Here is a 23834-nt window from a genome sequence, read left to right on the forward strand (position 1 = left end):
CAGGCAGGGATGCTGCCACACCGCTTCCCCTGGCATCATCCCACCTGGCTCCGATTTCATCGGTACCGCTCAGATGCAACAACTCTGCCAGCTCCAAGGGCTGAAAATAGACGGGTGGACAGGCGCCAGGTCAGGCACACACGGTCCACAAAACCACGTCTCTGGTCCCTCCTGATCCACAGGGGACACCAGCTCCCCAGCTTTCCTCAGCAGAGGAGGAGGAGACAGTGACCCCACGGACCAGCGTCACCACTGCCGGCCAGTGACAGTGACATCCCTTGGTTAGTCCACTGGGAATGCCTCTGGGAAAAGCCAAAAGGCAGGAAGCCACTAGCACACCACCAGATCCTCTAATAGGAATAATTCTCCATGAGGCTTACAACTCTCTCGGACATAAATTGTGATAAAGGGAAAACTGTACATCCAAGCCCTTTGTACATCTGCAGCAATCCATCTTGTCTCTAGCAGCTTAACATCTCCAGAAAGATGTAGCTCTGCTGTAGGAAAAATTGCTCCTAAGTGCTCCTGGTCGTGAGAGATCCCGAGGAACATGGCAGAAGTTCACCCCAGCCTCCTGGCCGACAGCCAGGCTTGCAGAATTGAATTTCACCTCACCCTCTTTCACCTCCTCCTTCAGCTCCAGAGGCTTTTCTTCATCTCTCCTTCCTTACATTTTGCTTCCAAGGGTGTGGGACTACAGTGGCATCGTCTTTTCCTCCATATCCAACCGCAGTACCAACCAGACACCTCAGCCAGTACCTTGCCTCTAACACCGTTCAGGAAGATGCAAATATCCTCACACGGGCTAGCTTATGAGTGATGCTTTTCCACAATTTTTTGCCATCAAGAGACTGTCCTGAGTCACGAGACTTTTTTTTGCCATCTCTTTTCCTCCTCTTATAAAAGCTGTGGCTGAGGTTGGCCACGTTGGTGTCAAATCCTCCTGCTGCCAGCCGTCAAGTGCTTGACCCTGCAGAAGCCCAGCAGCAGCAAAGGCCGCTGGAAGAAATCCCTCTCTCTCCCTGCAGATAACTTTCCATGACCCACCCACCTTAACTTTTTCCAACCCAGGATCCATCCCAGTGAGATGCCCAAAATTCAAGCAGCATACTCAAGGCGGGGGCAAGCTCCTGAATTACTGACCAGCGTTACAACTTCACCAATGTTGCAAACTCTTCTCTTCCTCCTCTGATTTCTGCTTTTTCCTCCCCATCAAGAATGACAATTCTCCCATGATTTTAGCTAAATTTAGCTCAGTTTTAGTTAATTTGGCTAAGATTTCACTAAACTTAGCTAAGTAGCTTATTTTACAAAGCATCCTCCCATTAAATCTTCCCGTGCCTCAAAGTCCCCGTCTATAAAAAGAGAATCATTATCACCAGTTTGTCTCCAGATGACAGCGGCTTTAAATCACTGCCACCCGACATCTGGTTTGTGGCCCACAAAGCCAGGCTCCGTTTAGCTCCGAGTGGATAATTAGCCACCAGTGGGGATACCACCAACTCAGCTCCAAACACCCTTCTCCATCCCCAAAAGCGCAGGCCAGGGCTGAGGGACACGGTCTGGGCAGCCCAGGGACGCAGAAACCACCGCCGCCTGCAGAAATCAGTAGAAAACTTAAGCCCTGAGGGCTGTCAGCCTTTCACCAGCAGGAAAGCGCTTTAAAATTAAAAGAAAAAAAAAGAAAAAAAAAAGAAGAAACCCAGCTAAGGCAGGCAGCAAATGGAGAGGTTGCAACCTTAAGAGCTGCAGAGACGTTCACACAATAGTATCTCGGCTCAAACCCTCCTCGCAGCTGTAGACAGCAAGACTGTAAATTGGTCTATGATTTAGCTCCATTTGGTGCCCTCTATTCAGTCCGGCGCCTCAGCACACGCTTCGGATACCGGATTTCATCCTTATCTCTGCCATCCATTAGCTGCTGTCAGCAAGCAGCCGGGGGGGAAGGCAGGGTGCCAGCCCGGCTCTGCACACACGGGAGCCCCCTTTTTCCTTCCCCAGCCGGTCCCGAGGCAGCACCTCAAGCCATCGCTAGGACCACGCTGCCGTGTTGAGGCGCCTTGGTTGAGGTAGGCATTTCATTTCCTAACCCATCCGTTGTTGAGTACAACAAACAACTCACATTTTTTCCCTATTTTTTTTTTTTTTTTTTTATCTGCTCCCCCTCAGTTCACATTACAGCTGTCATTTATCTCCACAGCACCGGTAACCTGATTTACTGCCTCGATCGGTGCAGCTCCAAGTGAAGAGGGGATGCATCAAGCCCAACAAGCCACGGGGGACCCAGCCACGGGAGCCGGGCAGGGCAAGAGGAAGGGACAGGGCAGAAAACCATCCCGTGAACCAAGAGCACCAACAGTGCAATTTTCCTCATTTTTATTGCGGCAAATCTGGGAGGGCGCAACGATGCTGGGACAGAGGGACAGACGTCCTGCTGGGCACCCCTGGAAGACGGGGGGTTTGAGGCTGAGCGCTCAAGGAGTGGAGGATTTGGGCAAGACAATTTTTCTTCCCCCCCTAACCAGGCAGCGGAGAAACCTGCTCCATCAGGATCGACTCGGAGCATTTCTGCTAAGCACCTAATTCGCTCTCCCTCTCCTAATGAACAGCGTGACAAGCTCAAAAATCAATGGAGGCTCGGCGAACCCTGAGCAAAGCCTCCTGCCGGCGCCCAGCCAGGCATCCCCGCCGCGCTGCTCTCTCTAACCGAAACCGACGGGGGAGCGATTAACCGACAGGTTCGTTAATGGCCACCCCGTCAGGACTCTTCTCACCGAAACCCTGTGAAACCAAGCCATGCAAAGGAGTCATTTGTGGAGGTGCCAACCTTCTCCCTAGGGCTGCTGAGGCCACTGCCACACCTCCAGGAACCAACCTTGGAAAAGCCCCCAACTTTTCCCCACGGACAAGGATATTCAGCCCAGCACCCCTCTCCCAGACACCCACAGGCCTTTCTTCAAAGGCCCCGGCCCCATGAGCTAAATCTGAGTCTTTATTGCCAGATGGATGCTGCACATTTTGGGGCAGAATGGGAAGCACCGGGACACCCCCGACAAAAGCCACCCACTTGCGATACCTGCGGCTGAGCGGGGAAGCAGGCAGGGAAGAGAGGACACGGCCTCAGGAGACTGAGAGGGATGAGGAGCAGCCAAACGAGCGAAGCAGGGTACCAAGAAACTGCTTTTGGCTCTTTTCCCTACAACACCTGGCAGGCTGAAGCCCACTCCGTGGTGGCAGAGGCTGCGTGCGAGGGACAAGGATTTGATGGGGAAACGTCTGCATCCCGGTGCCAGCCAAGGAAACCTGGGAGCTGGGACGACGGCACGGGCATGGCAGGGAACAGACACTCCCCATACCCATCACCAACTGATCCATAGAGAAAAAAACAAGAGGGGGCAACTTCCCCCCAGCACCCCGCAGAGATTAGGATGGAGTGGGGACTTTTCACAATAAGCAGCTGCTGGCTCCAGCTCCAAAAGCTTCCCCACGCCACTGCTGTAGCATCCTCTGCTGCTCCTCCCTTTGCTGAATACCAAGTATATATCAGTATATATATACACATAAATATATCTGTGTGCATATGTATATACACGCACGTATATATACACATATATGTATAGATATGTAGATATATGTGTGTATATATATATGTATGTGTGTATATATACATAAATATCTATCTTACTCAGTACACTGCTTTTCCCATCCACGTTTGAAAAGAGAAGGAGAAGCGGCGTGTGCAGCGGTGCTGCATCACGCGTGTGTTGCCCTGACCCCCCCGGCTCCTTTCTCCCACAGCGCCCATGCCCTGTTCCCTCAGCCTCTCTGCAAGGGGCTCCTTTCCCCGTCTCCTTTCACGGCTCTGAACCCTTCCCTCTGCGCTTTGTTTGCTTAAGCAACTCCGCCACTTAAGAGATGGGGGGGGGGGGGGGGAGAAAAAAAAAAGGAGGTGGGCAAATGGGAGAGATTTAACTCTGCCTTTGAATCTCCTGGCTGGAGGGGCTTCACACACTATTCAATGCAGCATCGGTGATTTAACCATCGGTGAGACGCTATTGCAAACAGCAGCAGACAGCAGAGCCTGCAGGAGTAACGCCGTCTCTAACAGCATGGATATTAAGGGCATTTAACAGCCCTTGTAATCACGCCGTGGCTCCATGCGAGAGCACAGCCAGCCAGCACGAGGGAAGGCACTAAACCACGCCGCCGGGTTAGCAAACTTCACCGTGCTCCTTACGGCATCCAAAATCAGCCCCACTTAAGGAAAACCGCGCATTGGCTTCCCCGTACGTTCTCTCAAAACCCAATCCCACGCGGCAAAAGCCCTTAAGCACGTGCTGGGATGAACTGGGTGGCTTTAAAGCCTCCTTCAGTGAAAGCTGTACAGGAATCCCTGTACAGGAATCTGGGTCCCTGTAACACAGAGCAAACATTAAGACCTTCAGCAAATTAATCTTCCCGTACCTGCGTTTGATGCGCTGGGAAAGGATTACCGGGGGAGGAAAAGAAATCCGGAGCACAGCATGAGTTTAGCTGCACCTCAAAACTAGAGATGTATCGTACTTTTCAGGTCAAGCGTTAGTCCGTTCTCAAAGGAAAAAGTTCCCCAGCTTCTACACTTGAAAAGTTTTTACTCTTTTATTGGATTAAAATGATTCTGAAAAGTTTCCTGTGATTTTGATGCCAAAGTGGCCGGTTATCTATTGCAGCCTACTGTAACGAAATGCCTGCAAACTACAGCCACTCCTGCCCTACAGGCTTGAAACACAGCTTCTGGAAATAAGGAGGAAAAAGAAAAAGTGGGAAATCGTCTGCTTTATCTTTCAGATACAGTAATGGCTGCTGGCTCGGCCTGAAGATGGGGAGAACATCTTGAGCCCCAAGCCTGCATCCAGAGAGAGAGATGCTGGCTTGCCCAAGGCCATACGCACAGCTGGTGCTAACACCCAAACTGGTGTCAATAGCAGGAGATATGCCTCAGAAATTAGTTGAACCTGGTTGATATTTACACCTGGACGCTCAGAATTGTTTGGCTGCGAGATGGTGCTCCCACCTCCCTGGTTACCCCAGAGGGAAGGGAAATAACTACCCGGCCTTTCGTTCACACCTGTAATTATTCCACTTATATTGCTATAAAGTTAATTGAAGCGGCATAAGCTTTCATCCCAAGTAGGGGTGCCCGCATGCAGGCATTAAAAGGTGCAAATTACACTTTATTTAACAAGCCCGTTTCCAGCTATCGCACAGGCATCCCCTGTGCCGGACCCACTCGTGCTGCTCCACCTACGGCAAGTGCCTTTACACCAGTTTCTGCCCCAGTTCCACAGCTGCCACCGAAGTACAGCGCTCTGCTTAAACAGTAGTTGTACAAAGATGTTTGGTTAAACGGCAGAGACGTTCCTTCACGTCTGGGATGCCCCCAGCGTCAGGATTTGACCGTGACGCCGGCAGCAGGACCTGATCTCCGATGGATGCAACAAAGCCCCCTGAGAGCAGAGAAAACCTGTTGTGCAGAACGCCACTCGTGCCTGCTGGGGAAGCTTGACCGCACTTCACCCCTCGAGTGCCAGCACATTTTCCTCCTGCTTCACACGTACCAGCGGAGCTTCTGCTTGGCAAAGGCCAAATCGGAGCCGACTTTCCGTGGCTGACATTGCCCCCAGAAGGCACCGTGCCCTCACCTCCCCAAGCCGCCCTGTAGTGCCTCAGGGTAAAGAACAACATCTGAACGACTTTCCCCAGCATTCAGATGCCCGCCGGAGCTCACTCTTCACCTTGCAAGGTAGATCATGTTGGTATTTTACGTTTGATTTTGGAAATGTCGTGTTGCGCGAGTGCATCCAGGAGGTCCCTGTCGAGGAGACACATTCGTATCTGTGCGCAGTAACGGGGGCCACATCACCTGCAGCAGCAGGGACCACAAACGTACCACTCTCTTCATCACGCGATTCTCTTTTTTTGCCATTTACGAGTCTAATTTCAAATTTCAGCTGTTTCACTCAAAAATGTCCTGGCTGGTTTTCTACTGCAGGGGGACTGAGGGCTGGGCAGGGGGAACCAGACCCTCTTTCAAATAACAAAACCAGGGAAGAAAAAAGTTGTTTTGGTCCCGTTACGAAATCTTGGTGACCTCTATTTTGAGACATCCTTCTCCAAGCTCTGGGGCTGAGACTTCAAATCAGACAGATGACAGCCTCTCTAAGGGGCTCAGATATTTCACTTTCCCCCCTTGAGAACGCCACCAAACCAGGCAAAGTGAGAAGCCTTTGCAAAGCCTAATTTTGCACAAATTCCTGACACGTCCCAAGACCGCAGCAGCTGAAGTCTCAGCAGGTTTCGGGCTCTTTGGAGGCTTGATCTTCTCCTCGTTTCTAGCGCTGACCAAATCCTTCACGTGTCACCTCTGCGAGGGGGACCTACATCCTTATTTACCCAGGAGCTGTGCAAATACAACTATTACTGCTCATGAAGCCCTTGGCTGCCAGAGCATTGAGCACGACAGAAAAATCCGCGTGGAAGTGCACAACGTTGTCCTCCACCTATGGGCTTGGGGTCAGCAGGGAGCAGTAAGGAATAAAACAAGGAATAAAACAAAATAGTTGCTTGAAAAGCGAGCGGAGGCCATCCAGCACGCTGTGCAGGTACTCTTGTACATCATTGCATCGGGCAGGATTCAAACTACACTCTCTTAACAGGAGCTAAATTAAAGCAGTGATGGGTATGGCAGCACGCTCTGCTTTAAAACCTCAGTCCTGGTCTTCAAACACCCAGAACGGTATTGCCGTGGGTACTTAATAATATGGTAAACGATGTCAAAACTTAAGGAAAAAAAGGCAAATTGATTTGCCTTCTCTCTTCCCAGAATTTCAACCCCGCAGCAGAATCGCTGCTAACACCTTCCCAAGACACGTGCCATCCCTCCACTGCAGCAAGCTGTCCGTCCGTCCGTCCCTCCCTCCCTTGCTCCGCGCCGTGAAAGCAGGGCAGGGAGAGCTGCTGCTGGCCAGCCCCAGGCCACGCTTGTCACCTCCTCCACCCCAAAATCAGCTCCTCCCGCGCCATGGCCAGCAGACAGGACCTCCGGGACACCGCTGGTCTGAGCGCCCATCCCCAAGGGCTGCACGGTGGTTGGTTCCTTCCTTTTACTTAAGAGGCCTAAACCAGAGATCTTCCTGCAGGATGGAAGGGCGGGATGGGAGGGCACTTCACGAAGCGTTTCGCAGTAGCATGAGAAGCACGCCATACGCAGCCGACACACCGAACACAGCTTAACTCCGAGCCCTATACAGATATTCATCCCTTTTGATCCCAGTCGCAGGAGCAGATGGCTGGTCAACGCATGTTTGAGTCTCCCTCTCTCTCCAAATTACACCGTATTTTTGCGCCGGGAAAATGCAAGGGGCATTATAAACGCCACGGCTCTTCCCAGCTCCCTCCCTGTCCAGCTCCGCTCTTGCCAAAAGGCGGGACTGTGTGACACGACAGCTCCCCTCCCAGCACGGCTCCCAAGCGCCAGCTCTAGCAGCACCTCCTGCCTCTTTCCGCCGCCCACCCGGCTGGAAAAACCGCCTGCTTTCCCCAGCCAGAGCCCGAGTTCCGCACTTCGGCTGGTCGAGGTCAAAATGCCAAGGGGCTGCATCCCAAACATCCCCCAAGGTAGATCCCAAAGGATGTTAGAGGATATTATTCCATCCCGAAGGACACCAAATCAACCCATCAGATAGAGCAGATTACCCCAACTCAGAGGAAAAAAAAAAAAACAACTAGTTTTTAAAAAAAAAAAGTTAAAAAAAACTAAAAATCAATGTTTAATAAAAAGAAGTGACCCAAGCCACTGAAAATGAGCCTGCTCGCACCTGTAACTCCTCCCTCCCATCTTTTCTCTGTCTCACCTAACGAGAAGCAACTAAAAATTCAACACACAAGAAAGAAACGATGTGCACAAACTCCCCCAGCCCGGGGGGGGCTGCAACTGAGGCCCGCACCACTGAACATATTCATGTCTTATTTGCAAGCCATGTGCCTCCATAATGTGTTATGAGGTGTGTTTGTAACCGGCGGATGCCAACAATGGTCCTTGAGGAGGAAATGGTGTGTGTCTAAATGCAGGCAAAGCTATTTAGAAAGCCAGGACAAAGCAGCCTTGCTCTCCTTCCCTGGGCCAAATTACATCCTTTGGACTTATTCCTTCAGTGGCTTAAAAAAAAAAAAAACAAACCAAAAAAAACCCCAAAAAAAAAAAAACCCAGAATAATCCGTCTCAATTTCCTTGGCTCTGCAAATAATGTTTAGAGAATAGGTGATTTCAGAGTTCGTTTGGTTTTGCACTGCACGAACCCCGGTTCTCCTCGTATCACTTTCCAATCAGGTTTATTGTTGGCATTCCCACTAGAAAACCATGGAGGAAAAAGCTAAAACCCCCAGTCACACTTGAGACAGAGGGGGGAAGGGGGAAATGAATAAATAAATAAATAAATCTTACCTTTGTCTTTCAGCCTGATCTGAAAATGAACCTGTTTGGTTGCTGAATCAATTCTCTTCTGGCACCGCACTTCCCGCGCCCCTTTCCGGGACGAGATGCAATCATTAGTTCACTTGCTCCTCCAAATAACATCACAACGCGAAGAGCTCGAGCTGCTTTGCACACCTCTCCCACCCCCTCGGCTGCAGTAAGGGTTAATTAAGACTCATAAGGAGCTTCCAAACAGCGGGACTGAAGGTAAACTATTAGTACTACTAATGTCGCCTCCATAAACAAAGCAGTGAACTCCTGCTGAACCCGTCACCACCGACAATTTTCCGAAGGCGTACGTTAATGATGAGAAATCATCCTCCTCCCAGCATCCCCGTAACATGGGCACCCACCTCCCCAGCCCCCCTGGGACACCCAACACCCATCCCACAGCGGGCCTCTTCCCTGAGACCCTATAGACTGCTCCCATCCCGACCTAGGGCTGCCCACCCCACCTAGATGGGAAAACCTGTGTCTTAGGAGCCCACCTTCCCCAGCTCCTATGGAAACACATGGGAAGAGAGGAGCAACACCCATTTAGATGAGCAGTGGATGGGGGCCCAAGATCTCCTCCTCTCCTACTCTTCCCGTAATGCTGACTCCTGCTGAGATTTTGGAACCAAAAAGGGGAAAGAGGGTGGGAAATCAATTTAATTGCAGCTTAGTAAGCAACTGTGCTAAGTGTTGCTGGCAAAATCCGAACATTTTGCTGTGAGAGAAAGGGGCGGGGGGCGGGGGGGGGGGTGTAAAATGGCTTTTTCATTGCACAGGAAAGTGGATTGAGAGCAAACAACACATCCCCCCCTCTCCATCATCTGCTCCTTACCCCTTCCTTCTTTAAACAGGAGGAAGCCAGCAAGAAACACACAGCTAACGCCAGCAATCTCCCGCTCGCGCTACTCCAATTAATAGTCAATCCGCTGCACCCTTTGTCGTTAGGCTACACATAATTACCCTTTCATGCAAACGTCTTTCTTAAACAGATCCCACTTTTGCTTTCTCCGCAGACACATTCCCCGTAATTGGTTTTATTGCACCAAATGCCGGGCTGCCCTCGCAGAAGGGAATGGTTATAACCCTGCCTCTCTCTCCCAGCTGCAGTAGGCTGCTTTTGCATTTCCATGGCTTCTCCCAAGCTTGCTTTTCCCACCGGCAAAGACACAAGATCACAGGGAAAGACACCCAGAAGTACCAAAGCGGCATCCCATGGGCTGTGCGCACTGGACACACATGACAACGGACACAAGAAAAACACTCGGCTCACAACACCTCTGCTCAGACCCCGTATTCGGCTACCCAGGGATTTGCCAGCCTGGGACTATAACACACTTATACAGGTTTATAAGAGGGTGCTTATAAGAGGCGTTGCCCTGCCAGTGTCTCTGCTCGCCCAGCTGGCGCCTGCTAGCCCCCAGCAGCTCGGCAGAGTGTGCCCTGCGTCCTCCGCGCCTGCGACCAACCTCTCCGCTTTGGGAGGGGAAGAAAAACTCCAGTCCCGGTACCACAAAATGCTCCACAGACCTGCCTGCCCCAGGCACAGCTGTTTATAGCCCTGACACGGCAGCCATTCCCTGTGCCATGTCCCCCTGCCCACGGGGAGGCACGGACCACGCTGTGGAGCCGGGGTCAACAGACACCTCGGCAGAGCAAGAGGAAGCAAACCCAGCCAAGACCGGGCCTGGGCCATCAGCACATCAAGATAAATCAGGATGATAATTTCTTATCACGGAAAGGAAGAGCAAGGAGGAGACGACAGCCTAGGTTTTTGAGTAAATAATCCACCTCTGGACGTATCTGAGGTGGCAAAAGGATAAATAGGAAAAAACATCTTGCCTGATAGTCAGCATCTTTCTCAAGCAGGGAGACACTTCACAACATAGGTGCTGTGTCTATGACACCTCGGGATCCAGACACAGAGCTGATTTTGGAGCCCCCCCCGCTCAAAAGCGGAACTTTCTTTTGTCCAGCCCACCCCTAGGGGACACCAAGGGCTCGAGGTTTGTCCAGCCCACCCCTAAGGGTCACCAAGGGCTCAGGGCCACAAGCCAGAGCTGAGCCCTTGTAAAAACCCAGCTGCAGGGGCAGGGGCTCATGCCTTGTCCTGTCACCTCCCAAGGGGACGCCACCATGCCACGCCAGCTGGCAAGGGACACTGCAGCCCAGGGAGATCCCGCTGGCAGGGCGCAGGGTGCTCCGCAGGGACCTTGCCAGGAGAAGCAGATTACAAGAGAGACTGTGACACTCCTGAGCCCAGCTCACCCCACGAGCACCACCACCTCCAACACCCCTCCGGAGCGCAGCAGCAGGACTTTTCCAGCTCTTTCTATTCTTCCAGAGGAGAATAAAAAAGTATTTTCCCTCTTCTGGTGCTCAACACCTCTTGTCAACAAGACGTGAACCAGCTACGTAGAAATTTATTTAGCATCTTACAAGCAAAGAAGCGTAATCCTTGCATCCTCTCCATCCTTCCCTGCTGTTTTTTTAAAAGCACTGAGCTAGGAAAGGCGCCTGGACATCCCAGCGCTCACCATTTATGCAAAGCCAACAGGTCTTGTCCAATCAATATTTATGCCCCTCATCAGTCACGGCTGCAACGCGGAGCTCTACGAGAATGTAATGGGGGTAAAATTCATTCATTGCAATTACCAGTGAAAAATTAACAGGGTTTTTATTGAGTGCCTATTGTTTCCACAGGTCTCTCAGAGAGCGCCTTGATGCGCAGTCGGTAGATGAATTAAATGAGACGTAAAAGGCAGGCTGTTTGTCCATGGCTGGTTTAGTAGCCAAGGTGACTGGGTGCTGACTAGTACGACTTCTCGTCTCGCTCCTGCTCCCCGAGGATGCAGACATTTGCACAAGGAGGAGGCCCTGCTGAGAAAACCTCTTTCCCAAGCCCACCAGAAGGAAGGCAAACACCTGAAAACAAGCACCCATTGATGCACCAGACTTGTTCCATCTGGTCCCACAGAGGAGGACAGCTTGGACTTGGGTTGTGTTTTCTATTTCCACTTCCATCACGAGATACACCGGCAACTGGAGACAGCGACTGGATTCCACCCCATCTCCTGCACCATCAAAGCTTCAGATATCCTAGAAAGCCTGGGTTTGCTCCTAGAGACTTCACTGGTAAAGTATGGCAGAAGTTTCCTCTTCTCTCCCACCCTGGACCTGCCCATGCCCCCAGCCGAGCCCCCAGCCAACACGAGCTTCCCTGGTATTAAACGCTCTGCCTTTTTGTTCCCCACAGCTTTGCCACTTCAATCCCTTAATTGTTAAGATCTGAATTTTTGCAGGATACGCAGTTATTTTAATCTGTTAAGTGGCTCTGCTGCTGTAAAACTGACAGGAATTTAATATCTGGAGACTGTCAGCTGAGCTCCAGGTGCTGGGGCTCTCTAGACGGCGGCGATGCAGAAGGCAGCGCAGGCTGGTGCAAGGCAGTGAAGCGCGTGGCTGGCAAGCGTCCCTCGGCACCAAGCTCCGATCCTGCGGGGACGCTGAGCACCCTGCAGCACTTCCAGCAGGCAGCGAGGGTGCCGAGACCCTCAGCATCTCCCAGGAGCCATCCCCCAGCCACATTTGGACACGTTCGGAAAGGAGCCGTTGCATTGCAAACGCCGGCTCAAGTCAAGTGTATCAGGTCACTTTTTTTAATAAAAGGAACTTTTCCTCCATAGCTTTTCTCCTGCAATCCAGCCCGTGACGGACCCGCTTTCCCTCCAGAGGCTGTCAGCTGTGCTTCAGCCATTCATCAGAGGGAGCGAGCCGGCACGCAGGAGAGAAAGAAGAGAAATAAAAAAAAAAAAAAAAACCTCAAGTCCAACAAAAAACCACCTTCCTGCCCGTCCTGCATGCACCGCTGGCCCCGAGCACCGGAGCCCAGACTCCTTGCCAGCCCCTCACCGCAACAGGGCTCTGCACAGCCAGCTCCCTGCTTTGGTCCGACATGGATCCACCAGGTGGAGCAGATGAGATGACCAGGGGGGGCTGTCACCCACCCCTCTCTCCTGCTCCCTCCTTCGCATCCTTAGCCGCCCGGCACAGGGCACCGGCAGGAGCCGGGGGAGCCAGCACACTCAGGGAGCATCCCTGCAGAGCCAGCTACACGTACTCCTCACAAATCAATTTGGGAATTCGCTTGTAATTAATCCCGCGTATCAGTTCCTCTCATTATTTCTTAATATAATTAAGTTATTAATTTATACGTGTGTGTGTGCGTGTGTGCCCCCCCCTTCCCAAAGCAAAGCAAAGGGCCGGATCAGAGAGAACCAGGGGAGATGCCAAGCCGTAGCACGGGACCACGAGCCCAAATTACCGGAGCACGTACCAAGCCCTGACACCGCCTCCCTGGGTGACTTCAGGTGGGTCACCGGCAGCCTCATTTTCCAAGAGGGCTGAGCGACTCCAATTCCTCTGGAATCAACAAGAGCCAAAAAGGATACAAAGTTCAATTAACCTCTCTGGGTCCCAGTTCATCCAGACGGAAAACCGCCGGGGCAGGGAGACAGGCTGGAACTAATTAATGCTTGCAAAGTATTTCGAAATCCTCCGCCAAAAGGCAGGGAGGGCAGGACGCGACAACGAGTCCCAGCTGATCAGTAACCCCGAGCGGCCCCGTGTCCTTACACCCTCATCCATCAGCCTCAGTTTTCCCGCGGGCTGAGCCCACGGCTACTAACGAGGCACCTGGCCAGGCCCCGCGGGTACCCGGCTACCCTGGCAGAGACAGGCACGTCGCTCCTGCTCCTCTCCTCAGCCAATTTATAGGACTTTATAAAGAGCAGGGCAAAGGCAAGTTTTGCTTACTGCACTAATAGGGCTGTTTCTGCCCTTTGGAAAAGAGGGAAAAAAAAAAAAACAAAAACACAAATCTCAAGTGACAGCAGTAATACACTAATAGGGCTGTTTCTGCCCTTTGGAAAAGAGGGGAAAAAAAAACCAAACCCAAATCTCAAGTGACAGCAGTAATAACAGCACTGGAGGGACCAGGGAAGTTGTCCCGGAAACAGCTTCAAGAGCCTAAAAGGAACGAGTTACGTTCTTCTCGAGGTTCCTACACCCCACAGCCAGCAGGGAATCCCACACCTAAAATCCAGCCCCAGCCTGCTTGGGCAGCCCCGGCACGTACTGCCCGCGGCTGCAAACAGCAGAGAGGAGGAGGAGGAGGGAAAAGAGGCGACGGGATTGAGGGGAGCAAGGGCTGGCAAGAAGAGGAGCCCTCTGAGCCTGCCTGCCACCAGGCAGTGGTGAGAGAAAGATGGACGGAGATGGGATTAGAGGGGAAAACAGAAAAAAAGAAGAAAGAAAAAAAAAAAGGAGGAGGTGAAGCCAAGTTAATTACACCACAGGGCTGTGTCTACCTCTTTGGGCACACGCAGCTCGGGAAAGCTCAGCTACTGCTGTCAGACCTGCCCCAACACCCACCTCCACCGCAGCCATGAGAGGCCACGCCAGCAGCACGTTTTGGGGGCAGGCAGGACTCAAAAGACCACGGCGGACCCCTCACACTGAGGACTTGCTCCTCGGAGACCTTGCCAACCCCAACACAAGGTTCTCCAGCTATAGGAAAAAACATCACAAGCCCTCCTCCAGGAAGCTGAGCGCTGGATCTGGCAGAGGATTTGGGATAAAGCTCAAGGAGGGGGATGCAGACCAAAATGACAGCAATGGACGGGCGAGCTCTCCATGCAGCTGAGGGCATCAGCCATGCTGCTGGCCCTTGGCAAGCCACCAAGGTGCCGCAGCCGGCCGGCGAGCTCGGGCACCACGGCCTTCCAGCATCGGACACGTGCCGAGATCCCTGCCGGGAGACAGGCGCAGGCAGGAGGAGGCATTACCAGCTGGAGCCTAACTAGAAGGGTCTAAAGGTTAAATCCACATGAGGCATGATATATGGTGTGCATATGGCTGCAGAAATAAAGCTCAACTGAGAGAGAAGGCGGCGGGGCAGGGGGGGGCGGCGGGGAAGGATAAAAAAAAAAGCCGGTCAGAAAATGCTGCCAGGAAACTTGATGTGGATTTGCTCCATTTCTCCGCCGTAGATGCGATACAAAGTTTGCACTGCTTTTAGCAACCTACTACCCTCCAGTTTCTCAAGGGATCTGGGATGACAATTCTTAACTGCTCAAGTTTTCATCATGCCCTGGCCAGGGGAATGGGACACACTGCCAGGCTCCTCTCTGGACCGCAGCAGCATCCCTGCCTCCGGTACCCAAGTCAGCTCTGCAGCCGTTCAGAGGGGTTAACTGAAGTGACACCACGTCCCCGTGCTCACAACCAGCTTATAATTCATACTGCTCAAAAGCGGTTTCCAAAGCCAAAAAATGTAATGTATTAAAAAAAAAAAAAAAAAAGGAATCTGTACTCTATGCATCTCAAGGGGATGCAACTGTTTTGATGGAAAATTCAGAGGAAATGAAGGAGAGGCAATTTTAGCAGACAAATTGCTGGAGTTATGGCAACTTGGCGGTTGCAGCTTCGAAACTCAGGGCCTGATCCTGCGTGATGGGAGAAGTTCACTTCACCAGCTGTGGGAGCCCAGCTCAGCCCCTTACAGCATGGGCAACCCTCACACCCTCACCTGGGGGTGGGGGGGAGCCTTCAACGGGAGCGGAGAGTCAGAACAGGCCACAAAATGAAACAGCAGCTCAGCCGCAGCTGGTGCGAAGCGAAAAGCAAGGTTCATTTCAAGGAGAACGTAGGAGCTCACGTCAAACAGGGGAGCTCTCATTTTGCAATTTTTAAGAACGCAATTCCAATAGAAACCTGTTCACACCAAAGCACAGTTACAGTTAAGAAAGCGCTTGTCTTCTAACTCTGTTTTCAGTGACTTATTACCTTTCCCCGCTTAAATAAATAAATAAATGTGTATGTAATTATTTATTTTGGGGCCTGAAATCGCACGGATTCATTCCCCTCTGCTAGGAATGAAAGATTTCTGAAAGCCTGAAAAAAACCTCCTCAATCATTTTTATTTAAAAAACATGGAAAACCAATAATTCCTCCAGATGAAAAAATCAAAGTAAGCTTTATGAGTTCTGACTTTTTTTTTTTTCTTCCAATCAGGTCGTTAATTCAGTTGTAGAGGTGACGCACACGTGAGACTCTCCGAAGACCTGGCCAACACATACAGTTGCTCCAAGTCATGGGCCAAATGCTCAGTTGGGTGTCACTGGTGCAAGAACAGGGCTGAGGGCTTGCACCCTTCCTCTGCCGCGATAACCCTTAATCTCAGCAGATTTTCAGGACCTGGGTTTTAACCGCAATTAGTTTACTCAAGATTTACAGCAGTACAACTAAGATCAGCATCTAATCCATGTTCTTTGGAAAGTTAACCCTCAGCTAAGCTCAGGCTGCTCTCAGCCGTTAGAGAAGGACACCGGACCTTGCTCAAAGGAAGCTGCTTGCAGCTCCCTGCTTTTCGCAGCCTTTGGGCAGTGAAACTCGGCTGTTTCACTCCCTGTGTCGAGCAGGATGCTCTTCGCATCTCTCCCGTGCTGTCTCTCTCTGGTCTTCTCTGGGGTCTCAAACACAACACAGAAACAGGTGACTGCAAATGCACCCTTCTTCCGCCCCGGCTGGAAGACTTACAGGGCAACGCTCCTACCCACGCCGTCTTCAAAACCAGTAATTAAAAGCCCCAGTGATTCAACCTGGCTGATGTACCCGCGGCTCTGCCAGCCGACGCGCCCCAACCACGGGCCACCTGAACGCTCTCCCACTGCTCCCCTCTCACTCCGGCCAGGGGACAAGACCGAGCCCTTCTTGCGCAGGAGAAGGCTCGGAAACGCTGCGTGACCCACGGGGGAAAGGAGCCGCCCGTGCCCCACGCGTGACACAAAACACGCGTTTCATCTTTTTGGGGTGCACCCCGCTCCCCCGGGGACCCCCAGGCCCGAAAGCCAGGGATGCTCCAAGTTGGTGGCGGGGCACAGGGCTGGTCCCACCGGCGCCCCTGCCACCCCCCGGCGGCACCCACGGCCCGGGGAGTCCCGACGGCTGCAGCCCCCGGGGACCCGGGGCGCCGCGGGGGGGGACGGACGGCTGGGACTGTCCCCGCCAGAGACAGTGCGGAGGAAGGGGCACCGCGACCGCGGAAGCGGGGGGTCGGGGGAGTAAATCCACGGGGGGAGGGGGGGTAAGGAAAGGGTACATAGCCGGTGCAAAACTTTAAGGGGAGCGCCGTGGGGTCAGGGAGGGGGTCCCGAAAACCGCCGGGAACTTCTGTCCCGCCGCCCCTTCCTTACCTCCGACGGGCGGCCCTCGGTTCCCGCCGCCTCCAACTTCCTCCTGGCCCCGAAGAAGAAGAGGAGGAGGGCGGCGAGCCAGAGCACCCCCAGCAGAGACAGCGCCAGCCGCCGCGTCGGCCGCCTCATCCTCGGGAAGGGTGGGAAAAGTCCGGTGCGGGGGGGAACGAAGGGCCGGGAAGGGGATAGGGGAGGGCGGGGGGCGCCACCGGGGGCAGCGGGAGCCGGGCTAGGCGGGGAGAAGGGTCTCGCCCGCCCGCCGCCGAGCCGGCGATGCGAGTCCCGGGCTGTGCATGCTCTGCAGGGGAGGGGAGGAGGAAGAGGAGGAGGAGGCGCCGGGAGGAGGTTGCGGGGGGGGGGGGGGGGCTGGAGCCGGTGCCGGAGCCGCTCGCCGGGGGAAGGTGCAGCTCGCAGGCAGCCGGGCTGGCACCCCGGGCCCGGCGGGGGAGCTGCGGGAGCCGCGCCGCCGCCCTGCCCGCCCCGCCGGGGACCGCACCGCGCCGCGGCCACCCGGGGACGGGGATGCCGAGCACAGCGGGGGCGGGGGGGCGGTGAGCGGGTGGGTGTAAGCGGGGACGCCCATTTCTCTCCCCTCCCACGCAGCGTGTGTGGATCCGGGCCGCTTCCCAGCGCCCACGAACCGAGCGCGAAAGGATGCGCGGCGACGGGGCTGCGAAGTTGTCCCCCGGTCGGTCCCGGTCCCGATCCGGCTCCGGGGCGAAGGGAGGCCACCGTTCAACAACACACAGAGGAGGCTCAGACATGACGGGAAGATTAATTTATCCAATTGAAGCAGCAGGGGGAATTCAGGTAGGTGGAATTTAATTACTGGATTTGGAAGAGACGATGCGAGTCTCTGGAGCTGTCAAGAGCACTTAAAAAATAAAATCATAATCATCAGCTGTTGGTATGCCGGCAGCAGCTCAGTGCCGGGCCGTGGTCCTGCGGGGATGGCCCTCAGCTATCATCCCTGTCCCGTGGCGTGTTCCCTGCTGGCTCCGCGCACAGCCCCGGCACAGCAAGCCTGTCCACGCAGGGCAGCCGAAGTGGGAATTACAGACATTGCAAGGGAAAAAAAACCAACAGAGTAGGAGTCCAGAAAAAAGCTGCTTTGCCCAGCATGTCTCTGCTCACCTGCCTGACTCGCAGCTCTTCCCATCCTGCCACTGACAAGCATTGCACGAGCTGAGCAATCCCTTGCAGAAGACATTAGAGAATAAATTAAGTATTGGAGCAGATGTGAGTCATTCATGTTAGTACAAAAACTATAGAACAAACCCCATAAAAACAGGAATCCATGCATAAAGTAACATATGGAATGAATTGGAGATAAGATGTCAAATGCTGGAAAGTCCGATGCACATGTTGTAAACAACCTCTCCTATGCATTTCCCACACACTCCTCCTGGTTTTATTATTTCCTGCAGTTGTTTTCTGTCACTTATTAATTTATCATTTGTGATCTTCATCCTCTGTCCTCCTCTGATTTATTTCCAGGGCTCAGTAAGCCCTTCTCCCCTAACATAATCCATGCCTCTCAGGCCCAACATTCACAGAAAGATGCCCAGATAAAAATTTCATTAGCATCAACAAAAAGGGACATTTCTCTTTCTTTGTTTTAAGGCCGTCTGACTTTGAAATGCCTTTACCACAATGATGAAATCCAGGTCCAGCAGGCAGACTTAGGCTGAACTTTGTTTTGGCGGTGCAGCCAAGCAGGAGCAGAACTAATCAGGTGGAAAGAAAGTGGAAAGCCCTTGTGCCCTGGTGAACGACCAGCCCAACATCGCGTGGGAGGCCAGCCTGAAAATGCCACCTCTTCCCATGGTGTGCATCATTTGTCATGACAACTTACCTTCATCAACCCCGTGCTCAGGGTAGCTGGGCCATTCTGCCACCATGAGACATCCCTGCCCAACCTAGAGAGGACCTACAAGTTGGATACAGGTGCCACTCTCTTCCCCAAACTGGTGCTTTTTGCATTCTTCTGAGAGCTAAGGTGAAGCACCTGAGCAATTTTCAGCAGCTGAGGCTCATCCATGGTGGCTTTTCACATAGCTTATAGTTGTCGTCTTACCTTGTGTCCACCCCAGCTATTGGCATGGGCTGGTTGCTGCCTCTTACATACCTCCCGCTAACTCCTTTGGAGCAGAAATGGCTTTCTGACCAAAATTATCATCTTGCCACAAGCAGAAAGTAGCCACTGGCATTTTCCTGGCCGGGACGAAGCTACCTTGGCTGCTGTAACGCAGCGTTCCCCCAACACACTCGCAGAGGGTGCTGAGCTTTTCCTACCAGACCTTTCTCCATGCTAGGAGAGTTTTTCCAGATAAAGGCACCTGGGGGGTGTTATCATTCAAAGCTGGATTAAAAACCTTGTCTTTTTTGTAGGTCAGACTTTCAGTGGAAGTTATTAGAAAATATAGGGGGGAAATATAGAAAGTATCAGGGAAATACATTACAAATTAGATTACAGGTAAGGTAATAAATAGGACATACCTGACAAAAACGCGATCAGATAACACTATCTTATTACCTTGAGAAACAACTCCCTCTGCTGAGGGAAAGCTTTATTGGCAGTGCTCGGCACCGTGATGAATAACCCGCTGTGCCCGGCAGAGATAACGGGCAAAGGCCTTACTCTCCCCCGCCGTTACACCAGCCGGGAGGGTGACACCGCCAGCTCACGGTGACACTGTATGAGTCCCTGCCTGCTGGAGCCCTGTGGCTGCTCTGTGCAGGGAGGGGGTGATGAGACGGGGGATTCAAGGAGCTCCAGCAATGCATATGATCTCCGAGAAAGTCCATTCCTCCAGACCGCGTGCATGGACAGATGATATATTGCGCAGATGATAGTCACAGCTATTTAAACAAGAGTGAGGCAAGCGTACAAATCCATAGGTTCAGAGTTATTTGGAGTGATAGACTTTCAGAGGCTTGTATGAAAATCCTACTGCGATTCCATTAAAACCAAGGCAATAAAAAAAAAGTCTTCTGTTGTATTATTGATACCCTTATCTTCCCCGTTTTTCTAATTTTTCATCTGCCAATCTCAGATGCTTCACAAGCGAGGTCCATAACATACTACCTGCTTGCAAGAGAGCGAAGTTTAAGGCCAGCAGTACTGCCGGAGACACAAAAACAGTCTAGGAAACGGGTCCTTAGCATTTAAAACCACATTTCTTTTCCAAAAGGATCACAAATGGTTTGCAGCTTATTCTGGAAAAGTTGGAAGGGGCTTGAACAGATACACTCAAGAAGTGATCAGAGGAAAGGATCAAAATCTAGCCCCAACTTGGGATGCTGAGGAGTCTCAGCTGAATATCACTGATTATTGTAAGATGGAGCAACCCCACTGAGCTCTGGCTGAAAAGGGGCTTCCAGGACATGAGCCCAGGGGAGGACCTGGTATGGTCAGTGGCTTGGGGCAGCCCAGCTCTTACTGCTGTTTATGGCTTCCCCACAAAGAGGTGCTGCTTGTGGTAGCAGATATCTCAAAAAGAATATGTTTGTTTGCAAAAATAAGAGATCAGCATTTGAAAGGGTCAGCATGGTAATACGCGGTTCCACAGGGGGATGGATTTCATTCAGTGGTCAACAGTACCCTTGTGTACCCTGCTCCAGGCTTGGGGAAAGAAGCTCATACTGAAGTTCTTCTCCTACCCCTGGAAAAGGGTGTGCTACACGTTCTGAATTTAACCACGCCGAGGACAGGGCCAGGAGAGGAGAGAGAGCACACCAAGCTGCTCCCAAATAGCTATTTTGGCAAGTGCTGAGCATTGGCATGTTTCAGAAGAAGCCCAGCTGTCCCCCGTCACCCAGTAGCTGAGGTGCCAGCCTGGGTGCAGGGCCGCCAGGAGAGAAAGCCAACACATGCCCCTGGCCCAGACACCACCCCGACAGCCCCGACCTGCTCCCAGGGGATGGCTCAGAAGCCATTTGCTACCATTTGTCTAGGGGTGGAGCTGTGCTTCAAACGTGAACAGTCACGTCAGTGACTCTTCCAAGTTTATATTTACAGGAACAAAAGTCCCTTTTGGGATCTGCAGCTGTTCAGAAAGCCTCCAGGCCACTTGGTTTGTTCCTAGTCCAGTAAATGCCGGCAGAAGAAGGGGAGAAGCCAGCAAGTCCTTTGCACAAGAGGAAGGAGAGATTGTTGCTTTGCCATGGGGGTCCACCAGCTCTGCAGCACTTGTCACCACCATGCCTTGGCCCCGTGACATGTTGCTGCAAGCCTGTACTGAGCTGGTGGTTCCTAGCCACAGCTACCGTCACACACAGTCCTCAGGGTTGTAAACTGCAGCGAGAACTCCCTGCCACATCAGGCAGTAGCCTACCATCCCAAAAAGCAACTTCCGTGAAGGCTGTTGAAGACCCTGTGAACATTATCCCACAGTTTCGTGGCAGGTAAGCTTTGCCTTTGCTTTTGTGCTGTAATGGGAGCCAAAAAAAAAAAAAAAAAAAAAAAAAGACCAGTGCCTATGCTGAACAATGTTCTCCCTGCGTGCCCTCAGAGAAGACCACAAATCTTAGAGACAGCTCTGGCCTAATACCAGGAGAATTTTAAGTTAAAGTTCTTTAAAAAAAGTAAGAGCTTTATAGTTGTCTCTCTCCTTTTCCTCACTGAGATAACAGAACTGTGGCTCGTCCTACATCTGCAGCCTAAACTGGAGGGTCAAACACAAAGCTGTGAAGCACTCACCTTCTCTCCTTGGGCAAGGATATCACTCTGCATCTCCTCACCTACTGCTGCAATCAGAAAGGGACATGGAGGAATTCCTGCAGGCTTTTTGCCACTACTGGAGTTGCAAGCAGATCTTTTTCAATAACTGTAAAGGATTTTTTTTTCTTTTTAATTAAACTACAAACGTTCTTCTCCAGCAAACTTTCCACGATGGCATCTCCAGTTAATTAAAGGTTTAAGCTGTCAGGAAATGCTATGCATAAAAAGAATAAAATAAAGAGGAGAGCTACTTTAATAGCATTTAATTGAAGTTCTCATCAAGTCAGCCGCAGGAGCACAAGCTCTTCCCAGAGTAGATGGGCACCAGCATGCATCCAGACGCTCCACCTGCAGTTCCCACAAGTCAGGCTCCTACCTTCAGCCTAGCTTGTGTGGCACCAACAGACGAGGCAGTGCTGAGCTCCCTCACCACTGGGATAAATGCAAAGACTTCTCCATAGTAAGATTAGAGGGAAGGAGGAGAATTTTTGCCTACCACAAGGTATTATATCTTGCATCGTTAGCAACTGCAATCAACTGCCCACCCACTTGCACTTGTGTTTAATTCATGTTCTCCCCAGACTTTGTCTCCATTTGCTGGAGCACTGTTTTTTCTGGATTAGATGCAGCCTTTTAATTAGCTCCCACGTTTCCAGGTGCCCAATGGTGCCAGTAGAAGCAGGTGTGGGAACAAGGGCCAGAGCAATGGGAGACACATTGCCTTCAGCATGTGGCTGGGGAACATACTAAGGAGCACAAGAGCAGATCCCTCGGGCAGTGCTCTTCTACTGTGACCACCTCCAGTACTGTTCACTGGTTGCTTTTCACCGGCCCTGCTTTTGCGTAGCTTATCGCCACAACAGAGTTAAGTCTTCTGGGTCCTGTCTGTCTCCAAACGTCTCTGGTGGCTGATGGTCTCTCCTGATCCTCCCCAACACAGGCATTTGCTGGGAAAAGCCCATGGATAAATGATGGCTGCTGATCCCACAACCTGTTTTTTCAGTGTTTTGGCAAGGGGGAAGCTGTCTAGCGCCACGTCACTGCATTGGCAACCTGTGGCAGCCACTGCAAATGGCCACAAAAGAGGATCTGAGACAAAAGGCAGCATATAGATAGCTTTATGGGCCAAGTTGCGGCAAACGATCAATAAACAAACATAGCACAGGGCAGGTGAGTCTTGACCAGCAGCACCTGAGCATGTAAGGTCCTGGGCACCCTGCAGTCCTCGGCACAGCTCCGGCAGGCACCATGCTCCTGGGGAACCCCAGGGGAAGGAGAGCTGCTCCCCTGCCTCCCCAGGAGCCGTGCTCCTGTGTGCACGCATGCGTGTGCACGCACCCACCCCTCCATCCATCTCTGAGAAAGCGGAGAGCCCTGCCAGAATTCAGACCAAACCCTTTTGTTACTTTGAATACGCGAAATCAGTCCTTTTTTAGCCAGCAGCAGGACTTTGTCCCTCAGACACATTCAAGCCCATAATTGCGGTTTGGACAGGTGACACTCAACGGAATAAAGAACAAGTCAGGTGGTGGGTGAGAGAACACATGAGCCAAAATAAAGCTTTGTCCTTAAAGCACCTTTAATGCTTCTGTCCTTTTGTGTGCAGGTGTTAAGCAGACTTCAGAGCCAAATCTCTGCTTCTGTGATACGTAAGTGTGGCCCGATGCCAACTGGGCGTTAGGCATCTATTAACGCAGCTGGCAATGTGTAATATTGCACCAGGCGTTTTGTGGGAAGGAGCATTTTCACAGCTGGATGAAAAGTTTTACCCCTCTTCCTCCTAGAAAATTTTTCACAGAAAAAAGTCTTGGCTGTTCATCCCTCCCCTCTCCGGAGGGATCCAAAAACTGAGAGCGAGCCACACACCACCTAACTTCTTAAGATTTCAATCACATTATTTAGGTGAAGTGTCTAGGGATAGACATATCTTCCATATATAATCCAACGCTTTAAGTATAAAGACGGAGTGATTTATATTTGATCAGGCAATGCCCTGCTCTCAAAAGCAAAAAGCCCCAAGGGGCTAACAGCTAACCCCGCATCTCCTCAAAAAATCTTTAAAAGCAAGCAGTTAATCTCTGCAAAACGAGGGCATCATGTCAAGGTCTACGCTTGCTCCCTTTTCCGTGGGATCCACTGTGATCTCCTACAGAAAAACGCACTGGGTGCCACAAATCCTGCCTGCCTACGAGGGAGCAATGTTCTACCCTGAACGTGCTCAGGTGGATTAACATCTCATCTCCCATCACCAAATCATCGCTGTTGGTTAGAAAGCAGAGCAGCGGCTTGATTTCCCCACGAGCAGGACAAAATTTCAAGGCTGCTGTTTAGAAAACAAAGTAATGTTTAATTG

At 51.9% G+C, this 23834-nt stretch overlaps 1 protein-coding gene and 1 long non-coding RNA gene across 6 annotated transcripts in view; one reads left to right on the top strand and one right to left on the bottom strand.

Annotated features, from left to right (window-relative positions):
• Positions 1-19693, bottom strand: part of GALNT14 (polypeptide N-acetylgalactosaminyltransferase 14) — a 104132-nt gene extending 84439 nt beyond the window's left edge. Inside the window, exon 1 of one of the 5 annotated variants that reach the window (XM_054196842.1) lies at positions 19295-19693. Coding sequence is in view for 2 of the 5 variants with exons in the window: in XM_054196837.1 (XP_054052812.1) it covers positions 16759-16887 (129 nt within the window). In the remaining 3 variants the exon portion in view is untranslated. Of the gene's footprint in view, positions 1-16758; positions 17249-19294 lie in introns of those variants that run through there. The other 4 variants (XM_054196840.1, XM_054196837.1, XM_054196839.1 and 1 more) reach the window with 4 other exon arrangements.
• A 1154-nt stretch (positions 19694-20847) lies between these two features.
• On the top strand, positions 20848-21632 carry LOC128907861 (uncharacterized). Its single transcript, XR_008465767.1, has 2 exons — positions 20848-21165; positions 21394-21632. It is a non-coding gene; the product is annotated as an uncharacterized LOC128907861 (long non-coding RNA).
• The last annotated feature ends 2202 nt before the right edge of the window (positions 21633-23834 follow it).

This window comes from Rissa tridactyla, chromosome 3 (genome assembly GCF_028500815.1).
Source record: "Rissa tridactyla isolate bRisTri1 chromosome 3, bRisTri1.patW.cur.20221130, whole genome shotgun sequence".
Classification (NCBI taxonomy): Eukaryota; Metazoa; Chordata; class Aves; order Charadriiformes; family Laridae; genus Rissa; species Rissa tridactyla.